We start from the raw sequence: 26,520 nt of genomic DNA on the forward strand, positions 1-26,520 counted from the left end.
GCTGTATTTAGACGTATTCACTTTGTTTTTTCATTCCTTGTTGCCCCTTCCTTGTTACCTCTTCCCCTTGGAATTCATAACCCTCTCTTGTTTCTTTTACACATAATCACTTCTGCAAAACCTTTCACCAGTAATCCATCCATTATCCTAGCGTGTGCTTTTTAAATGGACCACTGACACATTTGATACTCCATCTGTGCATCTTGTTTCTGTAATTTTTGTCAACTTCCTATGTACTCTGTTTTATGGTGTTTCACAAATCAGAATATGCTTTTGATGTAGCTGAGGCTTGACTATTACTTGTTTTGAAATCAAGGCATTGAACTGCCATCAGAAGCTCAAAAGGAGCGGTGAAGGATTTGAGCGTTCCTGCTAACTTCATGGGGCTTTACACATTGCTTATGATGAGGACAAGAAAAAAAATCAGTCTGGGGAATGTGAGCCAAATAAATGGAGAATTAAGTTACCTTCCTAGCCACCTTCTTGTCCTGTACCTCTGGATCATGTCAGTCCTATCCCAGAGCTGTCTCGCTGCCTCCTCTGGGTCATCTTTCATTGCAAGGCACATTTCATTGCATGCCTAATTTAGTCAGAGCCGTAAATATGTAGATGTTAAGTCTGTTGGGTAAGAATATAAACATGGGTCTGTTAACAAAAAAGCACCTTCATGCTCCAGCAGATGCGAGCCGGCTAGAACTCATTAGCACCACTCTTAGGTTAGCCGGTGCATAGCCGTATTGAAATAGCATGCTGTTCAACTTCCCTACTGCTTCTGCTCTCAAGGGAAAAGTGGTTGTAGAAAACTCTAGTCTTCTAGTCCTCTAGTCCTGGGACCAGTAGCCTGTTTCACAGAGGTTGAAAATGGAAGGGATTATTGGACAACAGAGATTGTCCTCCACTGTATCCTTAACCATTACATTTTACCTAGAAACCTTTATATTGAGGCTGATAACTTGAGTCATATTAGTCATGTGCCACAGGTAGAAAATGAGGAGTGGGGAGACCAAGATACTGTCAGTGCATGAGGCCTTTACAGTGGCAAGGAAATGATTAGACATTCCTAGCAGGTAAACCCTGGCCTGTGCTGTGATGGAAGGAGCAAACTCCCCCAAACTTCATAACAGTTTGATACGGGGGAATATTCCTGCTTGACCACAGACCCATCACCAGTTTAACTCTGAACACATGAAGAAAATACCAGGCAAATATCTCAGCAAGAGAATTTTTGTGCTTGCTCAGAGCACTGATCTCCCTTATCTAGCCTCCATCAAAAGCTGTGACTAGTCCATGATGCTCCAGGGGAAGGGAAAGGAACCTCCCAGAACCCTGGCTAATGGTACATAGAGAATTTCCTTTTTGATCCTGGTGGGTGACCAGCTGAAACTGTGAAATGTAGTTACAATCATTGTCTTATTGCAGAACTGCAAGTATTATTAGCATGCTGAGGCCAATGCAGAGGCTGCTATTTTCTCCATAGTCCATGAAAAAAGAGAATGAACAAGGATTCATAGATTAACCCTTCTTCTTGACAGTATATTCAATTTGTTACATGGTGTCCTAAAGCAGGCCTTTAGTTGTTGTGAACTGGCATACTTCCACTCATGTCAGTGTAGCAATGCTGTTTTCTAGCAGATGAGGATCCTGCATCCCTCACTTGCATTGCATTATACTTGAATGAGTCGTCCTTTTGAACTCACTGTAGCTACTCAGAGTGCATAAGGGTTGCTGAATCAGTCCCTTAACTAGCTAGTGCTATTTCAAGCTTTATTAAACTCCACTCTTAGATATGTGACTATGATGTTCAATAGGATACAAAGCCAGAACAAGGCAGCAGTAGCAATGAGACCCAGCTGATTTTTATGAAAACAACTGGCTTCAGATGAGTTGGTAAATCAGTTTTAATCACTTCAGTTGAGATTTAATATGAAATGCTCACTGAGGCTTAAGTAATTCTGAACAATTAAGAAATCTGCTTGACATATTTGTTAAAGCAATCATTACCGTTTTCCCTATAATGTTCGTAATGCACACAGCATGTGGAAGAAAGCTCTTGCCAGCTTTTCGGTCCATTGAAATAGTTTCAGAATGTGCAGCTTGGTTTTAATTGTTAATAACATTAACAAGGAAACTACCACTTTGATATCAAGTAGGAAAATTATAAAAGGGTGAAAATGACAGATTGAAAAGACCTTATTTTCTTTAGCTTTTACCGTTGAGCCAAACTGTTACTTAACACTAAAGGTGAGCAGTCTAACCAGGTGTAGTGTTGAAGGGAGTGACAGAAATATCTAATATAAGGAAGTTTTGTTTTTTCCATGTGATTTATTTTTAGTGCACAGCTGAGTAATGCACATGAACAGACAGCATGCTCATATCCCTGGTTCTCTGAACATTTTCAGACATGTAAAAAACACAATCCAGAAGGCTATATATTAAAAAAAAAAAGTCCTCTTGGTCTATTGGAAAAAGCCTACTTTCCATCCAAGGTTTTTGCAGGAGAATGATAAGGAAAAATAAACATTTTTAGAAAATTATAATACTCTCTAAAAGAATTGTCTGGAGGTCTAAAGCTTCCCCGCAAGGCAGACTTCTAAGATCCTTCCAAAGATGAATTGCTGTCTCCCCACATAGGATCACAGTTTAATTCTCCATCTCTTAGGTAATGTAGCTGCTTTCTCTTTGCTTCTGCCACTGTGGTGTCCAAGTTTTGGCAAGTCTGTGATCTGGCTGGAGAAGGATTTTTTTTCCCCAATTGCTTAGCCTTTCCTAAGGAATATGGGACTGTGTTGTAAAAGACCAGGGGTGCATCCCTGTCTCTGACAATGGATGACTGGATAGTCTATGGGATAGTCACTATCCTTAGTTCACTTCAGAGGAAAATGAATACAGTGGATTTCTGGCCAGTTGTTCACTTTCTATGTTTCTCGCTCTCAAGTGACATGCACCTTTTAATCTGAACCATGAGGTAGTAGAGTCACTGTGATCTTATCACAATGATTTAAATGAAAATGTTGCAGGGGTGAAATTCCCCCTGGTGCCGAGGAGCAACTTGAGGCACTCAGCACAACACAAGCCTGCTGTGGGAACTAGGGGAGGGATAACTCTGTGCACAGGATGGTGGTACTCCTGAATCCTGCAGCTGGCACATGAACTCTGGTCCTGCTTGAAGGTGGCTTGGAGGACAGAGATAGGGTCATGCCTGAAGCTCCCACACAAAGGTAATCACAGTTTTATGTGAATCCATACAGAATACAACTAACCATGAGATGAGGGAGAGAGGAAATGATGGTTTTGTCTCCTCCTGCACTGACAAACTGATCTGCTCCACCAGAGAGTACAGACTGTACTACTTTAAAGAGTATGAAGAGTGTATCTGGGGCCAAAGTGACAAGACAGGCTTCTGCTGGAGTGGGATGGTTCAGCACCAAGTGCAAGATTGACCAGAATCCTCTGGTCCCCTTCCAGTTAAGCTTTTAAGCACTCCTATTGACCAGAAAGTAATCTAATTAAATGTTTGGCTGACTCATGGGCTATTAGACAGATCTTGTAGGGGCCTCTACAACAATTTCCAAGAACTACCAGGAGTGACCAGGAATAACAGTCACAAGCTGGCAGAGGGTAGATTTGAGCTAGATATCAGAGGGCGCTACTTCACGGTCAGGGCGGCTAGGGTCTGGAAACAACTTCCAAGAGAAGTGGTGTAGGCTCCTACCCTGGGGGTCTTTAAGACAAGGCTAGACAATCACCTTGCTGGGGTCGTTTGACTCCAGTACTCTTTCCTGCCATGGCAGGGGGTCGGACTTGATGATCTGCTTAGGTCCCTTCCTAGAAACTATGAAACTATGAATTAATATGTAGATGCTTTGTTCCCTAGGTTAAGGTACATAAGCTTCCTAAACACTGAATAGGAACCTAGGTGTCTCTTAAATGTGATCCAGACCTTCAAATTATTCAGCAGGTAGCTAACAGGAAATGCTGGATACAGGGGGGTGCGGTATTTTCCGCTCTTCCACAGTTTCAGTGCCTCAGCTGGTTACTCCAGGAAGCTGGAGATCTAAGTTGCAGCTTTTCCTTATCTTGAAGGGGTGTTAGCCCACTTTTCCCACTTACCAGGAGAGTACCTTAACTATCAGTCTTTTAGGCTAGGGCTGTCTGGGGTGCCCTTGATTCCTCTGGTTAAAGCTGAATCACTGACTAGCCAGGAATGCAAAATTCATGGGACGGAAAGAGAAAAAGTAAGATGGAACGCCACTCTTAACCCAGTAGTTATGGTACTCCCCTCCTTCTCCCCATCCATTTTGTACTGTCCTGTATGTGCGATCTGTCTCTGTCTAGGGGATGTATGTAGAGTTTAGACATTTCCCGGGACCAAGCTGAATTGCAACAGACCCCAGATTGGAGTTAACCCCCTAGGTGGCTGGTCTAGACTGCTTCTGAATATAAGTTTATAAGCCCTATATGCTTAGTTCTCTTAAATTTTTCTAAACTCACTTTAACAGTAAGATCTACATGCTTTATAAAACATCCAGGGGCAGATCCAGGACTTTGAAAAGTGGGGGGTGCATATGGTGTGGCACGTCACATATAACACAACACATTTTTCTCTCTTTAAAGAGAAACTTGAAGCTTTACTAATACACTAGTGCTAAATTATTCAGTTTAAGTAAAAGCAATAAAACTTTACTGGAATGTGCACTAATTTGCTTAATTATATATTACATTTCAGAACAAAAGGTAGGCAAAAAAGGGTCTAAAGATGTTGTGTTATTAGTTCTGTCTCCATTATAGTTAAATGTACATCTCTTATTCAGTTTCATAAAACTAAACCTAGTTTTCTTGAGTGTCTTGACAGTGCTTCCAATACCTCACTGGCAGTCATTTCTATACCCAAGTTAATATCATCACACCTGAGTTAAGGTTTTTAGCTAGAGCTAAAAACAGTCAGCAGAACTGTGAAATAGAAAAGAGATGTTACTACGGATGGCTAACAGACAGCCAGAAGAAAGGAAAAAGTGGTTTGAATAGTGGAACATCAAAACCACCAAAAAGGAAAAGGGGCATTAACATGTTTGAAATGAGAGGGATTAGCAGAAATCAGGGAGATGATAATGAGTCATGAATCTGATGGACTCCTTTAGTGCTGCCTTAATAGAAATGTCACTGCCCCTCCCAGGCATTTGTTTGTAAAGTTTGTGTGGATGTAAGCAAGAATCAAGGGATGGGGTACTACTTCACCACTGCACCCTCACCTCTGGATCCACCCTTGAAAACATCCATAAATATATTTTATTTTATTAGTTTAAATTGTTACTCCAGCCTTCACCGAAGGAATCCTTGTCCTTGCATTATAGGTCCATAGTTATTCTAGATTTTCTCCTTAACAGTTGATGGAAACATGTTCTCAGTGGGTGTGTCTACAGGTGCATTAATGCACCTTTTCTAATGAGCATTAAATTTAGTACCTCCAATGTGGTATGTATTAGGCTTCAGTAATGAGCAGTAGTGCATTTTCATGCTTTTTTAGTGATGCTTAATGAGCAATATACTTTTATGGTGCATTAACGTAATGTCATTTTTTTTACATGATGCTTTAATGCACAGTAAGATAGTCTATTGCACACTGAAGCACACATGTAGGTGTGCCCAGTATGTCTCATCTACACTCATGTCAGCATGGATATGCCACAGGAAATACCCCAAGGAAAGACAAGATCTAATGGTCGCAAACTCTGGGAAGGGCATTTTAGGCTAGACATAAGAAAAAATGTCTTTACCGTCTGAGTCTCCAGAGTCTGGAATAGATTCCCCCCAGAAATGGTGCAAGCACCTACTCTGGACACCTTTAAGATACACTTGGATGCTTATCTTGCTGGGATCAGTAGACGCCAGCTGACTTTCTGCCCCTTGGGCAGGGGGCTGGACCCAATGATCCTGCAAGGTCCCTAGCAGCTCTAAAGTCTATGAAATCTATGAAAGCTGTAAAAAAACAAAAAAACAAAAAACTGAAAAAAACATAGTAGTGTGGTTGGGAACTAATAATTAATTCTTTAATAAACTGGGAGCTTATCAACAGGAAGAAATTGAGGAGAAGGAGCCTGGTATTGATCACAGGATGACTATGAGTTCTTTATGTGATGCAGAATGAAAGAGGCAAATGAAAGCTTAGCATATAGCAATTGAAGTGTTAGTACAATTGGAAGAGACTTCTAGAACATCATGTATAGTTCTAATCATCCAGGTTTGAGAAAGATTAACTTAAACTGATGTAGCGAAGGTATGCTAGGATGATCTTGGGAATCAGCAGTCAATTGTGTGAGAGGAGATAAGCTTGACTTTTGTAGTCTAGCAAAACAAAGGCTAAGAGGCTGTCTGTAAAAACTCCAGAATGGGAGAAGGGCAATTTAAGCTAAAAAAAGGTGTTGACACAGGAACAAATTGCTGTAAACTTGCCATAAATAAAGTTAATTTGGAAGATTTCTATCATAAATTCAGTGAAATTTTGAAACTGCTTTACAATTGGCAAAGAAGGTACCAAAAAACCCTAACTGTTTTTAATGTGGATCTTGATAATTTATACTTAATTAGTTCTGATGGCTGACCAGCATTTGTAGTGCGTTGATGATGTGCGTTCATTCTTGTCTGTCTTGATACTTTACAAAAGGGATTATGATGAAGTGGTGCCTACAGTGAAATGAGACTTAATAAGGTTCCTGGTCCTAGCCCCAAATGCCTGTTATTGGAAAGCAGAATAATATACTAATATCTTCAAGACAGTAAATAGGCTTGTTTACTTTTATGTTGCTCAGGTTTGAGCTTTCCAGCAATAGTTCTGCCTTGCCTATCTGATCTAGTACTGTTGACAATAGGTGCCGTTCCTGAAGTCTTTCATGAGGATTGAAAGGTCTGGCCTGCTGCAGACAAAATCAAAGACTTGCCTGGCATGTCATGAATAAATTATGGTATTTCAAAATATTTCCCATTCAGTCTTTGTGAAGGCTGACTCTTTTTGCTAACTGAAGTGTTCCAGATATGTGAAAACAGGTTAAATGGGTTACTTTCTGCTGGTACTGAAACCAAAGGCAAAATTCCTGTCACATGTGCAGGTAGAGAAGTGGACAAACATTGATTTGGAAGTATGGTACTTTTCTAAAGTAGAGTTCTCTTTCTGCAATACTATATCATTTTATGTACCTTCAAAAGACAGCAGAAAGCAGATGTTTCTGCTATTCATAAAAAAAGGATATTTGACTTGTTTTTGATTTTTTTGGATATCATCTATGCCATAATAACAAATCACCCACCAGGAGTTGGCAGTCCTGTATGCAGAAATGAAACCATATTTCAGTTTTGCTACAGGACGAAGTTGGCATTATAGCAGAAATTATAGAAAATAAATATATACATTCTTTTCCCCAATTGCTTATATGGCCTTAACCATATTTCTCACAAAAATTGCTACAAAATTAAGTTTTCACATTATCATAGCAATATTGTGTGAAATAAAACTTGGTTTCTTGCCTTGGCTGCTGTGCGAAGTGCACTGAAGGATAAACCGAAAGTGTTTAATATTCCAGTAAAATATATATAAAGGAGTTATTAACACTAATTTATGCTAGCTTTGATACAGTAAAAACTGGTGAATACAATGGAGGCTTGTTTTAGAACGTGGTACCTAGGCAATAATCTTTACATGATTGCATAATGCAGGTTTTCTAAGCCATAATGTGCATTCACTACAGAATGATTTTTCTCATCTTGGCTTCAGAAAAATTCATTGTCCGATTTACGCAATGTACTTTATGTAAAATTTAACTCAGTCTATTAAAATACAGACTGCATGGGTCCAAGATGAAGCCAACATGCTAGATTCTATTCTCTGTAGCATTTGAGATAAAATTCAGAATAGGCCTATTGAAGTTGATGGAGTTCCTCTGGTTTCACATTATTTGACAAAGAACAGAATCTGGCTCAGTGGGAAATTTGGCTTAAAAAAAGAATGCAGCATCTGCCCTCGTACTTGGGCCCAGATCCTACTCTACCTTCTAGATGTCTGAGTCTTTGTGGCTGCTTGGCCGAAAGAATGTATCTTGCCTCAGAAGAGTGATCGTATTTTCTTGAGGAGGTACATGACCCAGTGGACAGGACCTTCAAAAAGCCAGTCCTGTTTTGTATTGTGGAGGCTCATAGCTCCTCCATTCTGGCAGTCACCACCATTATGAGCTTCTGGAGCACACGGGATCATTACAGCCAACCAACATGTAATGCTAGGTACACACACTATGGTGTATGTGAGTCAGGGCTGCCCCTGGGATCTGGGATCATATTTTGCCTTGTGAAGGCATTTTTCCGAATGAAAGCGAGAAAGGCTCCCTCTACTGTTAGTCTGGTGCCTTGTAGTTAGGACACTTAATTAGGAACTGGAAGACTTAGGTTCCTGGTCCTCCTCCCCTGCAGGGGTTTGAATCCATATTTCCCACTTACCAACCATCAAACGGTGGGCTAGGAAGTGCTGATGCATAAAGTGATCCCAACTCTATTTATAGTAAACTCTGGTTAATTTGCCACTTCAAGGGTAATGCAGGTATGGCAAATTATTCAATAGTGACCAATTATCAGGAGTCGATGAAGAAAGGGAGGAGGCATTGGCACTGAACTGAAACAAAGGTGAATTAAACTAGAACAAACAGTTACCCCAGAGATGAATAACCTGATTTACTGTATTCATTTTTATACACTTTATTAGAATAATAACATAATTGCTGTGGGCAGAAGCATACAGCGTTTTGTAGGCAACATGTGGACTGCAGAGCAGAAACCAGGGCTGCTTCCCAAGGCAGTGGGCTGCAGGTTCCCTCTGGCTTGCTATTTGTCTGGCCCCTTATATACCTTTCAATCCAGTGGCTTAGTGGTAGCAGGAGGAACAGAGGATGCTCTCGGTCCTCCCTAGCCCATTGCTTGGCAAATAAGAGGTGTGAGTTCAAACCCCTGAGAGTGAGGGGAGCTGAGAACCGGTTCTCCCACTCCCTGGAAAAGAGAGAGGGAATCTTTCCAACTCCTCCCCCCTTTTGTGACTTAGACATTTTAAGGCTCATATGAAGGCATGTTGCAAAAGGAGATGTGTTAATGGCTTTCTGAGGACTCAAGCATCTTAGAATAGGATTATATTTAGGACACTAAACAGCTGGCTGAATTCCACTTAGCCATCTCAGAGGCAGAATAAGATCTGAGCCATGGAATCTAGTGCATGATTTAGAAGCTTAGGAGAGCTAAGGAAGCCAGTTGAAAGTTGCACAATAATTAGCTGCTCTTTACTAATCACACACAATATTACTCAAATTATTTTCATTTGCACAGGTTTTTTTCAGACTTGGAAAAGGTTTTACCTCATACTTTGGGGAATTTCTATACAAAGAGTTTTCATTATTGTTAAAAGCTCAGAAGAGCAAGCATATCGCTTTATTAGAACAGTAAAATAATTAATGTGGGCAGAAACATATGCCAGAGCATTTCATAATACCCTAATTGTAAAATTCCTACCAATAATACTATTCCAGTTGACTCAAACATCTGGTCCCTTCTTTGCTGTTCTGTTGCCCAGAGGTGCAATCAAAGAAGTCTACCTTAACAAAGACATTGTTGCAGCTAATAAATTTCACGTGAGCCATCTTACATTATATCAGTTACCATGCAAGAGGCAAGGATGTTTGTGGGTGACACCTTTTATTGAACCACCTGCATGGTTGGGATAGACTTCAACAGCAGTGTAACCTAGAGGGGAAAGTGGGGCACCACTCCTGGGTGTCAACTATGGGGGGGTGCCAGAATTGCTACCGGGGAGAATTTGCCACAGCAGGGGCAGCACTGTGCTGCCCAGCCAGAAGAGCCAGGTAGGTGCAGCCCTGCTCTTAGCATTGTATCTGGGGGCCTGGGAGGCAAGTAGGGTGAGCAGAAGATGCCAGAGCAGGTATAACCGTACACCCAATAGCATATTTTGGGTACCTATTTCCTGGGCTATCACAGCTACAACATTAGTTATCATGAAATACTTATCTTTTTGTTAGAATAGTACTCTGTTTTGTGTCTATGAATATAGTGAATATAAGAACATGAGAGATGCCATATGAGCTGAGACCAAATATCCAGCTAGACCAGTATTCATAGCAGCATAGATCATGCATCTAACTTTTTCTAGCTTAATTTAGCTGTAGCTTACAAAAGTTCATGGACATCTGAACACGTAAGTTTAGAACACTGGTTCTTAACTTTGGGGCGCGACCCAAATCAGGGTCATGGGGGGGTCCTCAGTAGGGTCATGAAGGGTCTACACACACATGCGCACACATGCGCGGTGCAGGAGAGGTGGGTGAGTGGGGCCAGCGCACACAAAGGGGGCAATGGCGGCTGCCCCTGCCCTGCCCGCAGGCCACAGTCACCTCTGCCACCACACTCCGCTCCCAGCAGCCCCTGCGGTGCTGGGTTCGGAGGTTGCTGGTGGCCAGTTTAGAGTCATAGCAGAAAAAGGTTGGGAACCACTAGTTTAGAAGGTGCCACCCTGGCCTGCCTTCTGCCTAACTTCAGACTAAATTGAACTTGCCTCCATAGGTTCCCACGTTGCTCTTCTAGCTGAGTCACTAAAGGCTGTATATATTTAATTGAGTTCCTAAAAGAAAGGATGGCCTTCTTTTTAGGAATCTATGGCTAGTATCATATGGCTAACTATCTCTCTTTACTTATTCTTTTTGTTATCAAAACCCACAAGTTCTTAAAAGTTTAGCAGTATTCCAGAAGAAGTTCTGTTCTTATCCAAGTCTAAGCTTTTATAATGTTGCACTGTCACTTAGAATAATTTCAGTCCTGGAAAATAAAAATGTACATTGTATACATAAAGTATGATGGCTGGACTCTTATGACATTTATCTTCACCTTGTGGAAAGAAAGGTGATGTACTGTCCCTCTGGTAATACTACCTTCCATTCCTGTACCATGAAGATAAATGTGTAAAATAAGACAAGCCACTATGCAATAAACATGCATACATGTACACAATGTAAATAATAATATTATACAGCTACCCATAGTAAATGGGGATATGATCTCATCCGGGGGCATTCTGGTGAATCCATAAACCATTAAGGAAGAACATTTATCTCCGGGAACCTATCATAGAATTTTTCTCCTGGTATTATGTTGACATCTATTATTTTCATGGTATAAAGTCTGACACATTTTCTCTTTTTATTATTTGAAGGAGTTATATTATTATTGATAGTTTGTCGGTTTAATTAATGTGGTTGTACAGATTCCATAGCCATGGGAATGCAGTATATTATGCTATATGCTATTTTGTGGAATCTTTCTGAAATATTTCATATAAATACCACCCTGGAGTTATTTTCATTCTGAAAATGAAGTTATTTTTCTATTGCTAAAGTAAGTGTTTCTGTAGTGAAAATAGTCATTTATTTAAAGAACAGACAGCATTATTTTAGCAAGAGGAAAACAATCATCATTTTAGTGATGATACCGATACATTTTATTGTGTATTATGTATGTTTATTTGGTATATTTTGTTACTGCCTACAAATGCAGTAGCTTTCATATGCCCAGTAATATCACAAAGTTATTGCACTGGGAGCTAGGAACTAAATTATAGCTCAATATTCAAATATAGTTTTTGTGGTAACATTTTTTAAAACTCGCATGGCATTAACAAATAAGCATTTTGAGACAAAGTTTGGTTGCCTAGTGTACATAAACTCATCCCATAAATCTTGAGATCTGTAGGGAAAATTGGTCCATCCCAAGTCGAACTCTCACCCAAGACCTACAGAGAGGCGGTTCTGCAGACTTTCTGTATCAGGGGATCGGTGGAGGAAAATTCTAGGTATATTGTGTCAATCAGTGATTCTCAGCCAGGGTGTCTTGCCATCCTTTGAAGGCACCACGGGAAATGTGAGGAGGTAAGGGAGAAGATCCGCAGATAAGAGCAGGCTCAGGCTCCAGGTGTGAGGAGATGAGCAGAGAAGGGCAGGCTCAAGCTCTCCTGTTTAGCCTCTCCTCTGCCCCCACTGCCCGGCCCCTCTGCAAGGAGGTAAGTACTATACTAAATAAATGAGTTTTTGAAATGAGGTACTACTCAGTTCACAAACAGTATGGTAGGAGCCTTGAGTTTAATGAGGGATGCTTTGAGTCGAAAAAGGTTGAGAACCGCTGGTGTAGATACCGATGACACTCATGCATCTAGCCCAGAGTTTCCCTAGTAATCTCTGTACAGGGCAAGGGATTTATACAAGAACCCTCTGGTGCACGTGCAAGCCTACATTACAACTGTATTTTTTCTGTTGCCATGAATTTTGTGCGTCGGGATTCCATTGGCCCCCAAATGAACTTGACCTTCATAAACTGTAAATCAGCATTTTAGCAAGGTTACAAAATATATGCCAATCAAACATTTTGATCCTTTCTTTTAGGAATATATGGACTCAAATAAATACATAGAGCATTTAGTGACTCAGCTAGAAGAGCAACGTTGGAACCTATGGAGGCAAGTACAATTTATATTATTTTTAAATGAATGTAACAGTCCATAGCTTTGACTCCACATGTCAAGTAAAATGGACAGGTATCCAATCTGAACCTCTCCTGAGATGTGGCCTATGGAGTATTGAACTTTAACCCAATGAAATATCTCAGCCATGTACAACACAGACAGTTGTCTCTCTAAATTACAGCTTTGGCTAGAGAGATCGATCCTTTGATATATCATAATTCTCAGTGTATGAAAGCTCTGTTTTTTAAACATGCTGTGCTAACTCTATTTTGAAATATAGGCAGCTTTATTGGAGTAGATTTATCAGAGCTTTTAGTATCTTTAATTATCTGTGTCTCCTTCAATGTTATGTAAAAGGACACACATAACTGCCCCCCAAATGGTAATAATTTGGGCTGCATAGGAAATTCAGAGTTTTAAAGCCTAACTTAGCTGCTTTTAGCAATCCTGCTTCAGTGAAATGAAAGGAGTACTGATTGTCCAGTAAGTACTTTTCACATTATCCTCTCTTACTACACAAGGTCTATACCTAATTTGTATATACAAATCTCATGGGTACTCCTGGCTCACTTAGAGCAACCTCTATAGAGTGCTGCTTCCGGAAAAATAGTATAGTACCAGAAACATTTATGTCATCAGGTCACTAGTTGTCACTTTTGTGAATGACATTTGAATAGATTTAGAGAGATGTAATTTGGCCTACATAATGAGGATGGGCATTACTAGTCTGGCATCACTAGTAACACATCAGCAAACGATCCAAGTAAAACATCCAATCAAATTGCTGATGCACACAGAGAAAACATTTTTAGGATCAAATGCTATGTCTGCAGATGTGCTGGGAGGTTGCTCCAACGCACTATAATTGCAGTGTGCCAGGGCAGACTTGATTAATCAAGTCTGCTGGAGCATGCTAATTAGCGTGCTCCAGCCAGCCTCTGTACCTCATATATCCGTGTCTCCATGCTTCCAAATGGTAGCGGGGGCGATTTAACTAAAGCTCGTTCAGTGGGTGGCTTTGCACAATGTTTGATATAAGTCTGATGAACTTTCCTGTCCTTTAAAAATTGAATGATTATAGTAAAAGAAAGGAGGTTTATATGCAATATTACAGCATTCAGTAAACAGCATTTGAATCAGAATGAAGGATAATAGAAGCAGTATAGTGAATAGTGAAAAAATAGACACGAACAATAAAGAAAATTAAAATCTCCTTGAGAGCCAGCAGAGAGTAAGATTTTATTGAATTATGAATTGACACAGCAATGTTTTAAAGTGAGTGTTTTTTAAAAATTAAAGTCAGCATTTCCTTTTTGTTATTTTTTACAGAGTGATAAAGGTAAGGGTGTCCCATTTGCAGGTCATTGAGGCACTTAGGTAAAAACAACAGTCTGGCAATGAGTCGTATGAAAAAAAAGCCCTTTGGGTTTGGATAGACTATTTTAAATTACTGGATTTAAAAAAAAGGAATCTCTGATATGTGGAGGATTATGAGACTAGCTCATGATATTCAAGGGAAGTACTAGATTTTGTGTAGTCAAACAGATGTTCTAATAAATCAGCATAGACCACTTCTCAGACTTCATTATGTCCTTGATTTGTGACTGCCACGTTTTTAACCTATTGGGTCATTGGGCATTGAACCTGACATTGAACGATAGCCCCCAGTTTACTCTAGGCTAGCTAATAAAAAAGACAGACACAAATTCTGAACATTTAGCTCTTTCAACGTTACTTACAGCCTGGACTGATTTATAGCAACCAGTCTGAGACTGAGGAGACTAAAACTGATGTCATGGTGCTGATATAGAACGTCTACATTACCACATGTACAACAGCAAAATAAAAGGCACTTAATTTGATGCGGGAGCAGAAATTTCTTTTTTCTTCTCATTTTACAGCACTTGATAGATTTTACTTTCTTCATGTGGCATAACCATCTGTTGTGGAACATAGAAATTTATTGCTCTAATCACACTCCCAGGAGGACTGGTTATGTTTAGCTCATGTTTCATAGCTTTCTGATAAAACAGACCTCTAGACCAGGTCCAGATTATCAATGTCGAAAGAATTTCAAAAGCATAAAGAGAGTAACCTTGGTAGTATGCAGAAGCGCAGCTGTTTTTGACTGGTGCGTTTTTTTTTTTTTAAACGGAGGACCATTTAAGGATTATTGTTAAATGAAAAATTAAGACAGTGATTAAGATAGAAGCTCATAAGTAGAGAGGTTGGATCATGAAATAAGAGATATAAAAGCATATATTTGGGGAGAAGGATGGTTTTTTTTTTTTTCCTTGGCTGTATCCTCACATGTTCGTTCCTCCAGTTTATTTGAAAATATTAACATATATACAGAGGGACAAATTCAAGTCCAGTCAAAGTCTGTTGAAGCCACTGGAGTTAAATTCATTTTTGATGCATCTCAGCCTATGATCATGCACTGGAACATTTGAGATTATTTTAGACTTTTTTTCTGCCTAATCACACATTTAAAAATAGCATAAAATATTTGGCCAGAAAGGATTTTTTTTCCTTGCACTGGTACTTTCTCATGTACTCATTCAGTGCTGTGGCTAATTTGACAAAATTGTAGTTTCTATGTATAATTCCCATGTGAAGAAACCCTAAGAAAAGTAAACTATTTGCTCCTGCCACCTTTGCAGAATGACCACAATTGGGTCAATTGCCTAAGTAAAGATTACAACAGTCAATTTTCATGTTCAGTTCTTGTTTGTGTGTTTATTTGTTATGTATTTCTTTATTAGATTGACATTTGGCCTCAGAACTGTAATTCACTATTTCTTTTAGCATAAAGCAGAATTAATATTTAAACATGGCATGCTTGTTATAAAGGGTCTGATCTTACTCCTGTTAACCTCTATTTTATTATTGACTTCAGTGGAGCTTGGATCAAACCTAAGTCTTTCCATTTGTGAAAATGTTTAAAAAATGTTTTGGATTTCAGAGAGAGTATAATCAGAAAATAAACTGAGGATCCATAGCACTTAGATCTTACAGTGAAGGAAAACCCAGAGAGAGAGAGAGAGAGAGAACAAGCATACAACAACACAAGCACATGTATAAAGACCTAACAGCATTTTTTCCAAAGACAGATTTAAAAAACAGACTTTCTCAGATAATTTTGCTATGCTTTCATCTAAATCATTAACATGTCTCTATACTCATGGGTTTAATGCTTGTAAATGAAGGCAGTGCCAAGCATTAAACAGTTTGCTTTTGTCGTAATCATAAACTTCCACTGGGAGATTTTAATTGGTCTGCAAGGAAAATTGCTCCGCAAGAATTCTTAATGGTGAACCCAGATTAAAATAACAACTGTGATTAATTTTAAACTGCTTGACTAGAAAGCACTAAACTTTGGGGAATAAGATGCATGACAAATGGAAACCTTAATGTCCTATATGGTGTTACAGAAGTGAAGGCTTTGAAAAAAATATCTAATGCTACCAATGAAATAAAGTTGTACTTTGTAATGCTACCAATGAAAATGAAATGCTACCAATGAAATAAAGTTGTATTCTGTAATGCTTTTTCATTTCCTAGTGGCTCTTTCACTATCTTGGCTGAAGAACCCACAGGCAGGATCATAGGATCATAGGAAAGTAGGGCTAGAAGGGGCCTTGTAAGGTCATCTAGTCCAGTCCTCTGTTCAAGGCAGGACCATCTTGGGGAGCTCAGCCATGTAATCCCTATTTTGACCATTCCTGAGTAGCCTACACCAATAAGCCTGAATGGGATTTACTTTAGAATCCAGGAGTATTGCCTTTGGTCATCTGACAGAGATCCCTATGAAGAGATCTGAGGCTTTCCTTCTCTCTCTCTCTCTGTCTTTTGTGCCTCAGCCTTGTATCTTCTGACACTTCCAATTGTTGTTATTTGATAAAGCGAGGGGAAAAACACAAGTTTTGGAGTGTCACTTAAATCTTGATCACTCATGTTTGTCAACTTAGTTGCCATGTTTGTTTGATCCTAAAACAGTACATTTATAAAACAAAAGAGGCACAAGCACTGACATGCGTCTTAAAATGCTGAAGTACAGTTGTGAGTGAGGCAAGACCTTGGCTTGTAATACCCATCTCTGTTTTTCACGTAGCTGCTAATTACAAGCGATAGAACATGTCTTCTATTTATACTTTCTGTGAATTTGGTTCTTACAACAGCAATGAACAAGGAGAATCGGCATGATTGAAACATTAGAACACGGATAGTAGTTTTTCCAGTGCAGCTGACAACGCCACTTCAGTTCTTAGATACATCATATGCTTTACTGGCAGTTGTGAATACATTTCCTCTAAGACCCAACATTTAGGCTCCAGAGGGAAAGGCTATTAAGAACACGTCTGATATTTGAACAAATGTACATGTCTTTAGATCAATGTAAATTTGGATGGTTCAATGAACAGGGCATATGTTGTAACTTGGTTACAAAAAGCACTACCACTGCTTTATCTGTGAATTTAAAAGGCTCGCTCGCTTCCTTTGCATCTCTGGTACAATGTCTTGTGTCACACCATACTTTTTTAAAGAGCCTTTTTCATGATTTCAAGCTGGTTAGGTTGGCATTGTGGATCCTCGTGTATAGAAAAAGTAGATATTTTGTCATATGCTAAATTGTATGTATTGTAGAACACTAAGAACAATCTATGTCCCTACAGAAAGATATGCTAAAAGGAGAATGCCTATAAAAATGGTCATGTAACAGGATAATTTAAAAATAAAAATAGTGATTGCATTAGCTGTATAGTGGACCAAAGATAACAAAGACACCAAACTGCAGAATTTTATTGCAGTGTTAACCCTCTAACATAAAGGATAGCACAGTGAAGGTGAAGACACTAGAATACTTATCGCCTAAAAATGGTCATAAAAAGTAGCTCTGTATTTGTTTACAGTGAATATTAGTTGTATCAAAGTGCTGTTGAAATAATTTTAAACAGTACAGTGACACCTTTTTTAAGCTGGCACCAATCCCAAAATCTAATCCGTTCTTCTGATATTGCTTGTGCTATACCAAGAAAAAATGTCATGAATAGATATAAAAAGTGTCTACTGGTCAGTCATTTTGTAAGTTCAGAAATTGTGTGTTTATTTAAATCAACAAGAAATATTCATGCTAAATTACACTGTCATGGAGTAATACCTACATTACCGATACTAATTTAACTTATTATACAAAGCACAGCTTGTAAAAAGCTCTGGTTCATGAGAAGTATGAGGCAAGGTGCATGATCAGGACAGAACATGTGCAAAGCAAAATTCCTATCAGAATATGGGCCTTCCCTGCACCCTTAATTCAGATATAACTCCCATTCACATTACCAGCAATATTTCATAAGTAAGAACTTAAATTTTGGGATCTGGTTATCTACATCATTTCCAAAGTGATTTGGAGCTTTTTACGTACAGAATATTTTTCATATTAACAGATTGCTATACGCATATAATAAATAACCTGGAGTAAAACTTGGAAGTTAACAAAAGGATCAGTAGTTTCATATAATCACAGTAACAAACTTAAATAAATTAGCCAGTGTTTTAATTTATAAATATTTTAACAAATGTATGTAATAGATCAGGGTTTTTTGCACAGATGTGTGGTTGTCTTAATAACAAGACCGCCTGAACCATGAATTGATTTGTTTCTCTGAAATTAAAAAAAACAGGAGCCTTGAGCAAAATATATTCCTCAGATTTATTTGGTAGAATAAAGATCACAAATGTTCCCTACTAAGTTGAAAGAAGAAAACTCCAGCAGGGAAGAGTATAGATGGTCTATCTGACATATGGATGTTTGTTAAAAGCAAAATACATGAACAGCCCAGAGTGAATTATTTTCTCATTTGTATGCAGAGAAATGAAATGTATAATCTTAGCATGGTTCACTATTTGTTTTACATTTTTATAAAAATGAACCCCTTTTGTGTATCAGATGCTCTTATTACTTCAGTAATTATTTAGGGTTCAACAACTGTTGGGAGTTGCTTTTACCTGATCCCGTCTGTATTAGGCAGATGGTTATAGTCTGGGTCTCTTGAACTATATGCACTGTGGTTCAGTCAGAAGACATTAGGCACAGTATGCATCTATATATACAACTCTGTCACACCATGGGTCAAGTACTGCTCTAGAAAATTAAATGTTTGCGTTGAAAAAATATTGGAGCATTTATTAATCTGAAACTCTATCCCAGCTTTAGGTGTAGTACTACAGCTGATCGTCACGATCACAATGTGTAATGTGGAATATGCAAAATATATGTAGGTGATGCATTTCTGTCAGTTTAGCAAGTTCTTTTTAAAAGATGAAATACTCTCCTAACTTATTTAAGGGCAAGAAAATAACCAACGTGAAATAACCAACAGTAACTCATAACAGGTTTAATCTTCTGTTCTCACTAATGATGAGATTCTGCTTCACTTAACTTACTTCTACCTTACCAAGGAAGAAGTGGCTGTAAGTAACAATGACAAGATCTGACTGTAAGTCTTTAATACGGGTTACTTCTAAAACCTTACTCTGAAAAACTCTTAGAAAACTAATAATATATGAGAAAATATTATGAGTGAGAGAGATTTTACAGATCTCTTTCTCTCTCTCTCTCTCTTTGTAAAAACTCTCACTCATTATAAATGCTTTCTTACATATAAGGAAATGAGGTAGATATTGATCCATATTAAACCAGCGTAAATATGAATCATTACATGCCTACCATTGGAATTAAATCAGATTTATAAAAGGCTAGCAGATTGGTGCCTATACAAACAGTATATACTATTGTAATATGCTGTTGGGACAAGTCTGCATATAGAAATGTCAGTAGCAGTTTTTTTATCAAGTGTTTTTTAGTCTGCATGGAGATAGAGAAAATGCTCATAAATTAACTGGAATTATAGAAAATCATGACTGAGCGTAGAAGAGAAGAAGAATCTTATCCTAAGAGAGAGAGAAGAAAAAGAGAAGAAAAAATGTATACTACGGTGTCCTTTTACTCATGCAGCTACTTATGGAGAACAGTGCATTCCAGTCCTCCAACTGGAGGATGCTAGTCTTTCTCAGTGCAGTCAATGGAGTTTGATGCACCTTAATGGAAAACATTATCAAAATTGGGAGCATTTGATTATGCCCTTTTTTGTCTGTTTCAGTTGAGAGGCTGATGACAGAATGAGCCTGAAATTGGAATTATTCTCACATCTTTGGTCTTTTTGAGGAAGCTTACACTGCTGCTGCCCTGTCTGGGCCTTCCTTTGATGTGTAGATAAAGGACTTTGATCTCCCCATTTGTCAGACTGCCATCTTTCCCTGCAAACTTTTTTCACTTATAAAACACAAGTTCAGTAATGGGCTGACACTGATGATAGGGTGCAGACAGCAGTGCAGCTCCCCGCTGTAACTCAGAACACTTGGCAGGAAGCGTTCTGAGTTGCACCAATCCCTTGGACCAAACAAGTTCATCCTTGGTTGCAGGGGAGAGGGGAATCTGCAGCCAGTTTCCCCTAGCAATGGCCTCTCCTCCCTGCCAGCTTGTGCTGTTTTCACAATGGGAGGGGAAAAGGGAGCAGAGGGAACTCATTCTAGGGGTTCCCCAGCCAGCGCTGGAGCTGGGGTAGGTGGATTTGTGCTCCACCACCCTGATTTCAGGGGGGCTCCAATCCACCCACCCCGTTCTTCGGCAGGGGCTGAAAACACCCCAAACCAAACTCTCTCTGCTCCCTCATACAATGAAGGTTCAGATTTTTGCTGGATTGGGCTCTTTTAAAACACTCTGAAGCCATGCTCTTCTGTTTGGTCATGGCTGTAGAGCACTTTCAGGGGTCAGATCAGGCAAAAACTGTCATTTCTCTCTGTGCCTTTTTTATCACCACATCACAGACCCCTTGACCCAAAGAGCAGGAGGAGGGGAGTATCATCAAGCCTGTTTTACAGATGGGGAGTGACTAACAAATATATTAAGCAACGAAGATGGTATAAGAAATCTGTGGTCAAGCCAGAAATTGAGCTTAGATCTCCTGAGTTTTAACCCAGTGGAGTAAGAACAAAATATTATTTTCCATCAAATCACAATGTTCGAGGTCAACTAATCCACAGATTCACAGATGTTTAGGGCTAGAAGGGAGCTCATGAGATCACTGGGTCCGGTCCTCCTGCTCTGGGCAGGAAAGACTGCTGGGGTCAAATAACCCAGCAAGGTGTGCGTCCCGTCTGCTTTTGAAGATCTCCAGGGTAGGTGTCTGCACCACCCCCTGCTGGGAGTCTATTCCAGTCTGGTCACATGAACTGTGACAAAGTGTTTCCAACACTCCAGCACCTAAACCATCTCTGACAAATGCTTTTCCCTCTTTTTCTTGAAAAACTCCAACAAAAGAGGTTCCATAACTTCCCTAAGCAGCTTATTACATTGTCTGGACAGATATTTGGCTGGGGTGATATGACCACGGTACCCATTCCTGCCTGGGGCGGGGGGTTGGACCTGGTGATCTGCTTAGGTCCCTTCCAACCCTAAGCACTATGAAACTGTGAAACTATTGTGATTGTTACAAAGTGAGATTTTATACCATCCTACAGGATGGTGCCCCAAGTTTGTCAGGCTTTATAAAAAACCCTTTCTCTTTGGCTCAGACTATTGTAATCTCCCTCCTTTACTCTTGTGGGAGAAGGCATTTTGTGTGGATTGTAAGAATGGATGGTAAATTTGTATTTTTGAGGTGGGTTATTTTACATTGGTGTACCTACACTGGTGCAACAATTCTTGATATGGGCACACCAACAGGCATTTTTCTGGACGAGTCAAAAATGCTATACGTAGCTTTAAAGTAAAATAAGGACATCTGTGCAACAAAAATATTACTGTGACATTTTCTCTTCCTGTTATTTGATATATCAAGCTTATTCTGCTCTATATTTTTTCCCTGTTTTCTACCATGATAGTTAACACCTCTGTCCACCCTTTGTATGCATTTGGCAATTGTAAAATCCAGATGTACAAGACCATATTTTTGCAAGAATGACTTTTAGGTCTGTGGTTAGCCTCATCCAGATCATTCATCTGGTTGCTTGTTTAGTTCCGGTGTTGGCTGTAATAGAGGTAGGAGAACTGGGAGAGGTATGATTTAAGAGCACTCTCCCTTTCTGGATACACATTTCCTCCAATTATGAAGAATTTGGCTGACCTCCTGCCTCTGTATGTTATATAACGAGATCCAGTGTATGTTTTCTATAAATTCTATGTGCTGCATGAGCCCATTGTACATTAAGGAATGACGTTTTTCATGACTTTGTTTAATATTATGTATGTAGCAACCCATATTTGCAGATACGGTCCATTTGCACATTGAGGTTATTTTGGGGTTTTTTTCCTTTAAAAAAAATCAGGAATACATGCCAATACAGTCATCTTCAGGGGAATAAAACATACATTATAATTTAAATCTGTGTAAACATTATTGTAAAAAGTCCCACAAGGGATGAGGTTTCAATTATAAATCAATATTCATTAGAGTATTAAAAACATAAGCAGATTTTTTCCTATTTAAATCAGCTTGATCCTGAATTTGCAAACCATTTCTCATGTGAATAGTCCCATAAGGGTTGGGAAATTGAAAAAAAGTTTGCAAAATCCAGTCTGTTGGTTTCACTACCAGGTCTCTAATTTGAGGTCACCAATCCCACCTTGATCTCTGCTGTATCTGGAACAGTAGTCGTAAGAGAAATGCTTCGGGATAGTTCAGGATGTTTTAAACCATGCCACATTCTATGTGAGTGTGAATACCAGACAGAAATAACCATAGATGTTCCCTGTTTTGCTAGAAATGGGTGTGAATACTTCCATACTTCCCTAATACGTGAGGATGATCTGGTGCTCCAGTTCACACTTATATTTCCCAGGGTCAAATTATACCTGGTTAGGGGAGGGAGGTCGCATGCAAAGGAAGAGCAGATTTTCCTGCATCAGCCCTCTCAGAGCCACAGTCATTAATACAGATCAAAGGCTTTAAGCATTCTGAATCCCTATCCCCTTTTCCTACAGATAACGCTTTATTAACATGCTTGAACAATTGGCCAGATGCTACTATTTTCCTGGCCTCAGATGAGCAGGGATTTCACTTCGCTTTTGTTCTGCAATATCAAACAGCAGCATTATTCAGACATTTAAAAAATATAATTGGAATCCAATCAATACTAAAACTTTATTGACTTCATTGGGAGTAGGGCTGTGCCTGTTGGGCTTGATCAAATGCCAGCTGAAATGAATAAGATGATTTCAGTAGAAGGCAACGGTAGTTGGAATTTCAGAGTCTTTGTCTACAGTGGGAAATTAACTGGCATAGCTGTTATGGAGTATTGACTGTGTTGGTTTGTCTCTGTTAAGATAATCAATAAAAGTAATTTTTCCTTTGAAATAGTGTCTAATACCTGTACCAAAAATACCTTATGTGGAGTAGCTCTTTCTAGAATGCCATAGTGAACGTCTGTATGTAGGAGCACACTTGCCGCATACCACGCTACCTCAGTTCTCCCAAATTGGTATTGGAGAGTCTGAATATCTCTCGGGATTTGACTCGGAGTGAAATGGTTGTGATTCCCAAAAATGATATTACTATATGACCTTGCTAATTGTTTAATATTTTAACACTATTTGTTAGTTAGTAACCTTAGGGCCTAATGTCTTAACATTTAGTCTTACATTCCTTCTATTCTGTTTCACTCTTGTATAAGGAGAAAATATAAATTGTTATTAAGAAGGGCATGGAGAGTGTTGAGTTTCGTACCAGACTTCAGTACCTTTCTTGCTTTTTTCTTTCAGATTCTTCATTATATTTCAGGGTAGAGTTTTGATCCTGAAGGGTAGAGTTTTTTTTAGATGAGATGGTCAGACTGATATTAGTAATTACAGGTGAAATAATAATTCCAGATTTTGGTTGCCTATCTAAGATGTGCCCCAAGTTATTTTCACTTTGAAAAGAAGAATGGAATGAGTTGCAGATGATAACAATAGATAGGCAAATTCAGTTGACAATTTCTGGTCCTGATCTCACCTGCACTAATTTTATACTGAATATACTGGCCATGTAGGCCAATGCCCTGCCTTCAACAGTGGCCAGTTGCTTCAAATGAAGAAGCAAACCTCACATACTGGACACAGCTGTTTAGTCTTACCAGCTGCTTGCTTTCCACAAGTAAACCCTTTGCTAATTACTTGTATGTTAAACTTCTGTTGTTTGCTGTTAGGTTTACTCTAAAGAGTTTTAAAATATGAGCTTTGCATTTCTGAGATCACTCCAAAGCAAAAATGAAAGTCACGGACATTTTTGAGAGCATGGTCTCTTATCTTGTAAACATTTATGCTGGATAAAATTGCTTTGGTCTTAGGGACAAGAAACAATGGTAGGAACAATCAAGTCAGCTATGCCAAATATGAAACCCTGAAAATCTATCAGTTTTGAAAAGCAAAAAAGCAGGTGAGGAACAACAGGGGTTCAGGAGGAGCATAGTTTGATTTCAGAAATATATATTGTTTGTAGCCACCATTATGAGCTGCAAGTTATTGTAGAAAAATGACAAAGCAGAGTTTTTGGATTGTTTCTTTGTCTTTGTTTTCATGAAATGTTTGTACTGATAGAGGACACTCCTGTTCTTAACATCAGTAGGTGCAGGATTGGTCTTAAACCATTTAATACTTGGAAAGACATTGCCATTATCTAAATATTGCTGTTTACTGGAGACTACACTGGGAATTTCAAGGAAAGCAAGACTGGAGAAATACAGATGGGGTTTGAAAATGAACCAAGAAACTAAAGTTTGTGGTCTCAAAAATGGCATCTCATAATCAGACACGTAATCATGAAACCAGAAGAGAACAGTGGTTACTCTCAGACTTTAAGAGTTGTCACGCCACATTGAAACCAGAAAGTTAGCCTTTGCTGTTGTAATCAGATAATACAAGATGGGAACTTACTGTAATACTGTAGTTTAAACCAACGTACATACCACCTGATGGGTTTTGGTGTTACTTGAATGCTGAGGTGAAATCATATGTGGAAAATAAATTATCCAGGTGAAGCTAAACTTTGTATTTTCAAGCCAGGATTATGAAAGCAGGATTATACTGAACTGTAATGTTGTTGTTGTTATTGTATCACAAATTTAATGTTGTTTAATCCAACAATTAAAAGATTGGTTATTTGGAAAAATGCCCCCTATGTTCTCCCTACACTGAAGCAATTAAGCATATATGTGACTTCAGTGTGGATAAACTTAGTCTTCATTTCAATGGGACTAGTTGTGCGCTTACATGCTCTGTCGGACTGGTGTGTAACACTGCAGGCTTATGAGATTTCAACTGATTTTAAAGACTATCTTCTGTATGATATTTGACGCCACTTTATTTATCTTGCTCATGCTCCTTTGTCACTTCCTTTCACAAAGTTTAACACAATTTAAAGCCAGGAAAACCCCATAAAAACACTAGATCATTGAGTCTGATTCCCTGTATAATATAGGCAATTATGTTTCCTCAGCTGCTTCTGAATTGAATTGACTGTTGTTAAAGCAGAACACTTGGGTCCTCAAGATCATCAGTAATCCCTCACAGTCAAGGATGACTGTCTTCCATGATTTATCTGTGGGCCCAAAGATGGGCAACAAGGCCAATCTTGGATCGATAGGGTCTGTTGCAACTCGGGCACGTGTTTCTGTGTGGGGTGGCTGGCTCTGGATTCTTGGTTTGGTACCTGACATGCTGCTCCTGCTTTTCCATCTCCTGTCACCGTTGTAAGGTGTCAGAGTACTGAGATCCTTGCAGCAGATGTTTCCTCCACTTGGCGCAGTCCCCCACAAGTTGATGTTGTATTTTTTCAAGTTGGCCTTGAGGACATCCTTGAGGTGCTTTCTCTGCCCTCTTCCTGAGCATACACCTTGACTGAGCTGGGAGAATAAAACTTGCTTCAAGAGTCTGGAGTCAGACATCTGGATGATGTGGCTAGTCCAGCGAAGTTGATGTCAGAGGATCATCACCTTAATGGCCATGGTGTTTGCTTGCAAGGGGATGCTAACATTGGTGCATCTGTCTTCCAACTGGATTTGAAGGATCCTCCACAGGCAGTGTTGACAGTACTTCTCCAGCAACTTGAGGTGTCTCCTGTATGTTTTCCAGGTCTCAGCTCCATATACAGTAAGGTGGGGATCATAATGCTTGATAAACCATGAGCTTGGTTTTGAGTCTGTTGCAGTCTTCGAACACCCATTTCCTCAGGCATCTGAAGGCTGCACATGCACATCTGAGGCAACATTGGATTCCTTTGTTGATGGCAGCCTTCTGCTAAACCCCTATTATGGTGCCACAGACAGGACACAGCTACACAAGACATTTACTGTGGAGTTGCCCCAAGTAGCCCTGCAGTAAAGTCTCAGTGTCTACACATGTGGCCCTATTAGACTGCAGTAAACTAATAAATGGCGCCATAGGTTAGGGCTTGTAAACACAAGCATATGGCAGCATTATTTTGTGTACCTATGCACGTGTAGACACTGAGTTGGAGCTGACCTAGGCTTGGCAGCCTGTCCTCCCCCCCTGGACCCTTTGCTATCTGGGGCTGCTCCAACCCAGCTCAACATGCTGCAGTCCCAGGCAAACGTGTACACGGCATGCTTGGGAGTGATAAATTCATACTGCCTCAGAGTTTATTGCATCATGCTAACTGCATGTGTAGATGTGCCGACAGAGGACAAGAGAGACTGAGATACCACCAGTGCCCAAGGCCTTTCCAGGGTCAGGGGGTTGATTAGATGACATGGACTCAGATTATCACGGCAGGTGATCTGTATCTGTGCTACTGAGGGAGGTGCAAAATTCCCATGTTCCCTGGTGAGAAATTCCTTCCTAATCCCAGATCTGGCAGTGAGTTTAACCATGAGCCTATGAGCAGGATGAACAAAGGCAGGTATCTAAGAAA

General features: G+C 39.4%; 1 protein-coding gene across 1 annotated transcript in view; it reads left to right on the forward strand.

Moving 5' to 3' along the window:
- NCKAP5 (NCK associated protein 5) overlaps positions 1–26,520 on the forward strand; it is a 702,047-nt gene that overhangs the window by 212,003 nt on the left and 463,524 nt on the right. The window contains exon 3 of the mRNA XM_090045889.1: positions 12,471–12,548. Coding sequence (XP_089902015.1) covers positions 12,471–12,548 — 78 coding nt within the window. The remainder of the gene's footprint in view (positions 1–12,470; positions 12,549–26,520) is intronic.

The sequence above is a fragment of the Crocodylus siamensis genome, chromosome 4 (genome assembly GCF_052110815.1).
Source record: "Crocodylus siamensis isolate JL-2025a chromosome 4, ASM5211081v1, whole genome shotgun sequence".
NCBI lineage: Eukaryota > Metazoa > Chordata > Crocodylia > Crocodylidae > Crocodylus > Crocodylus siamensis.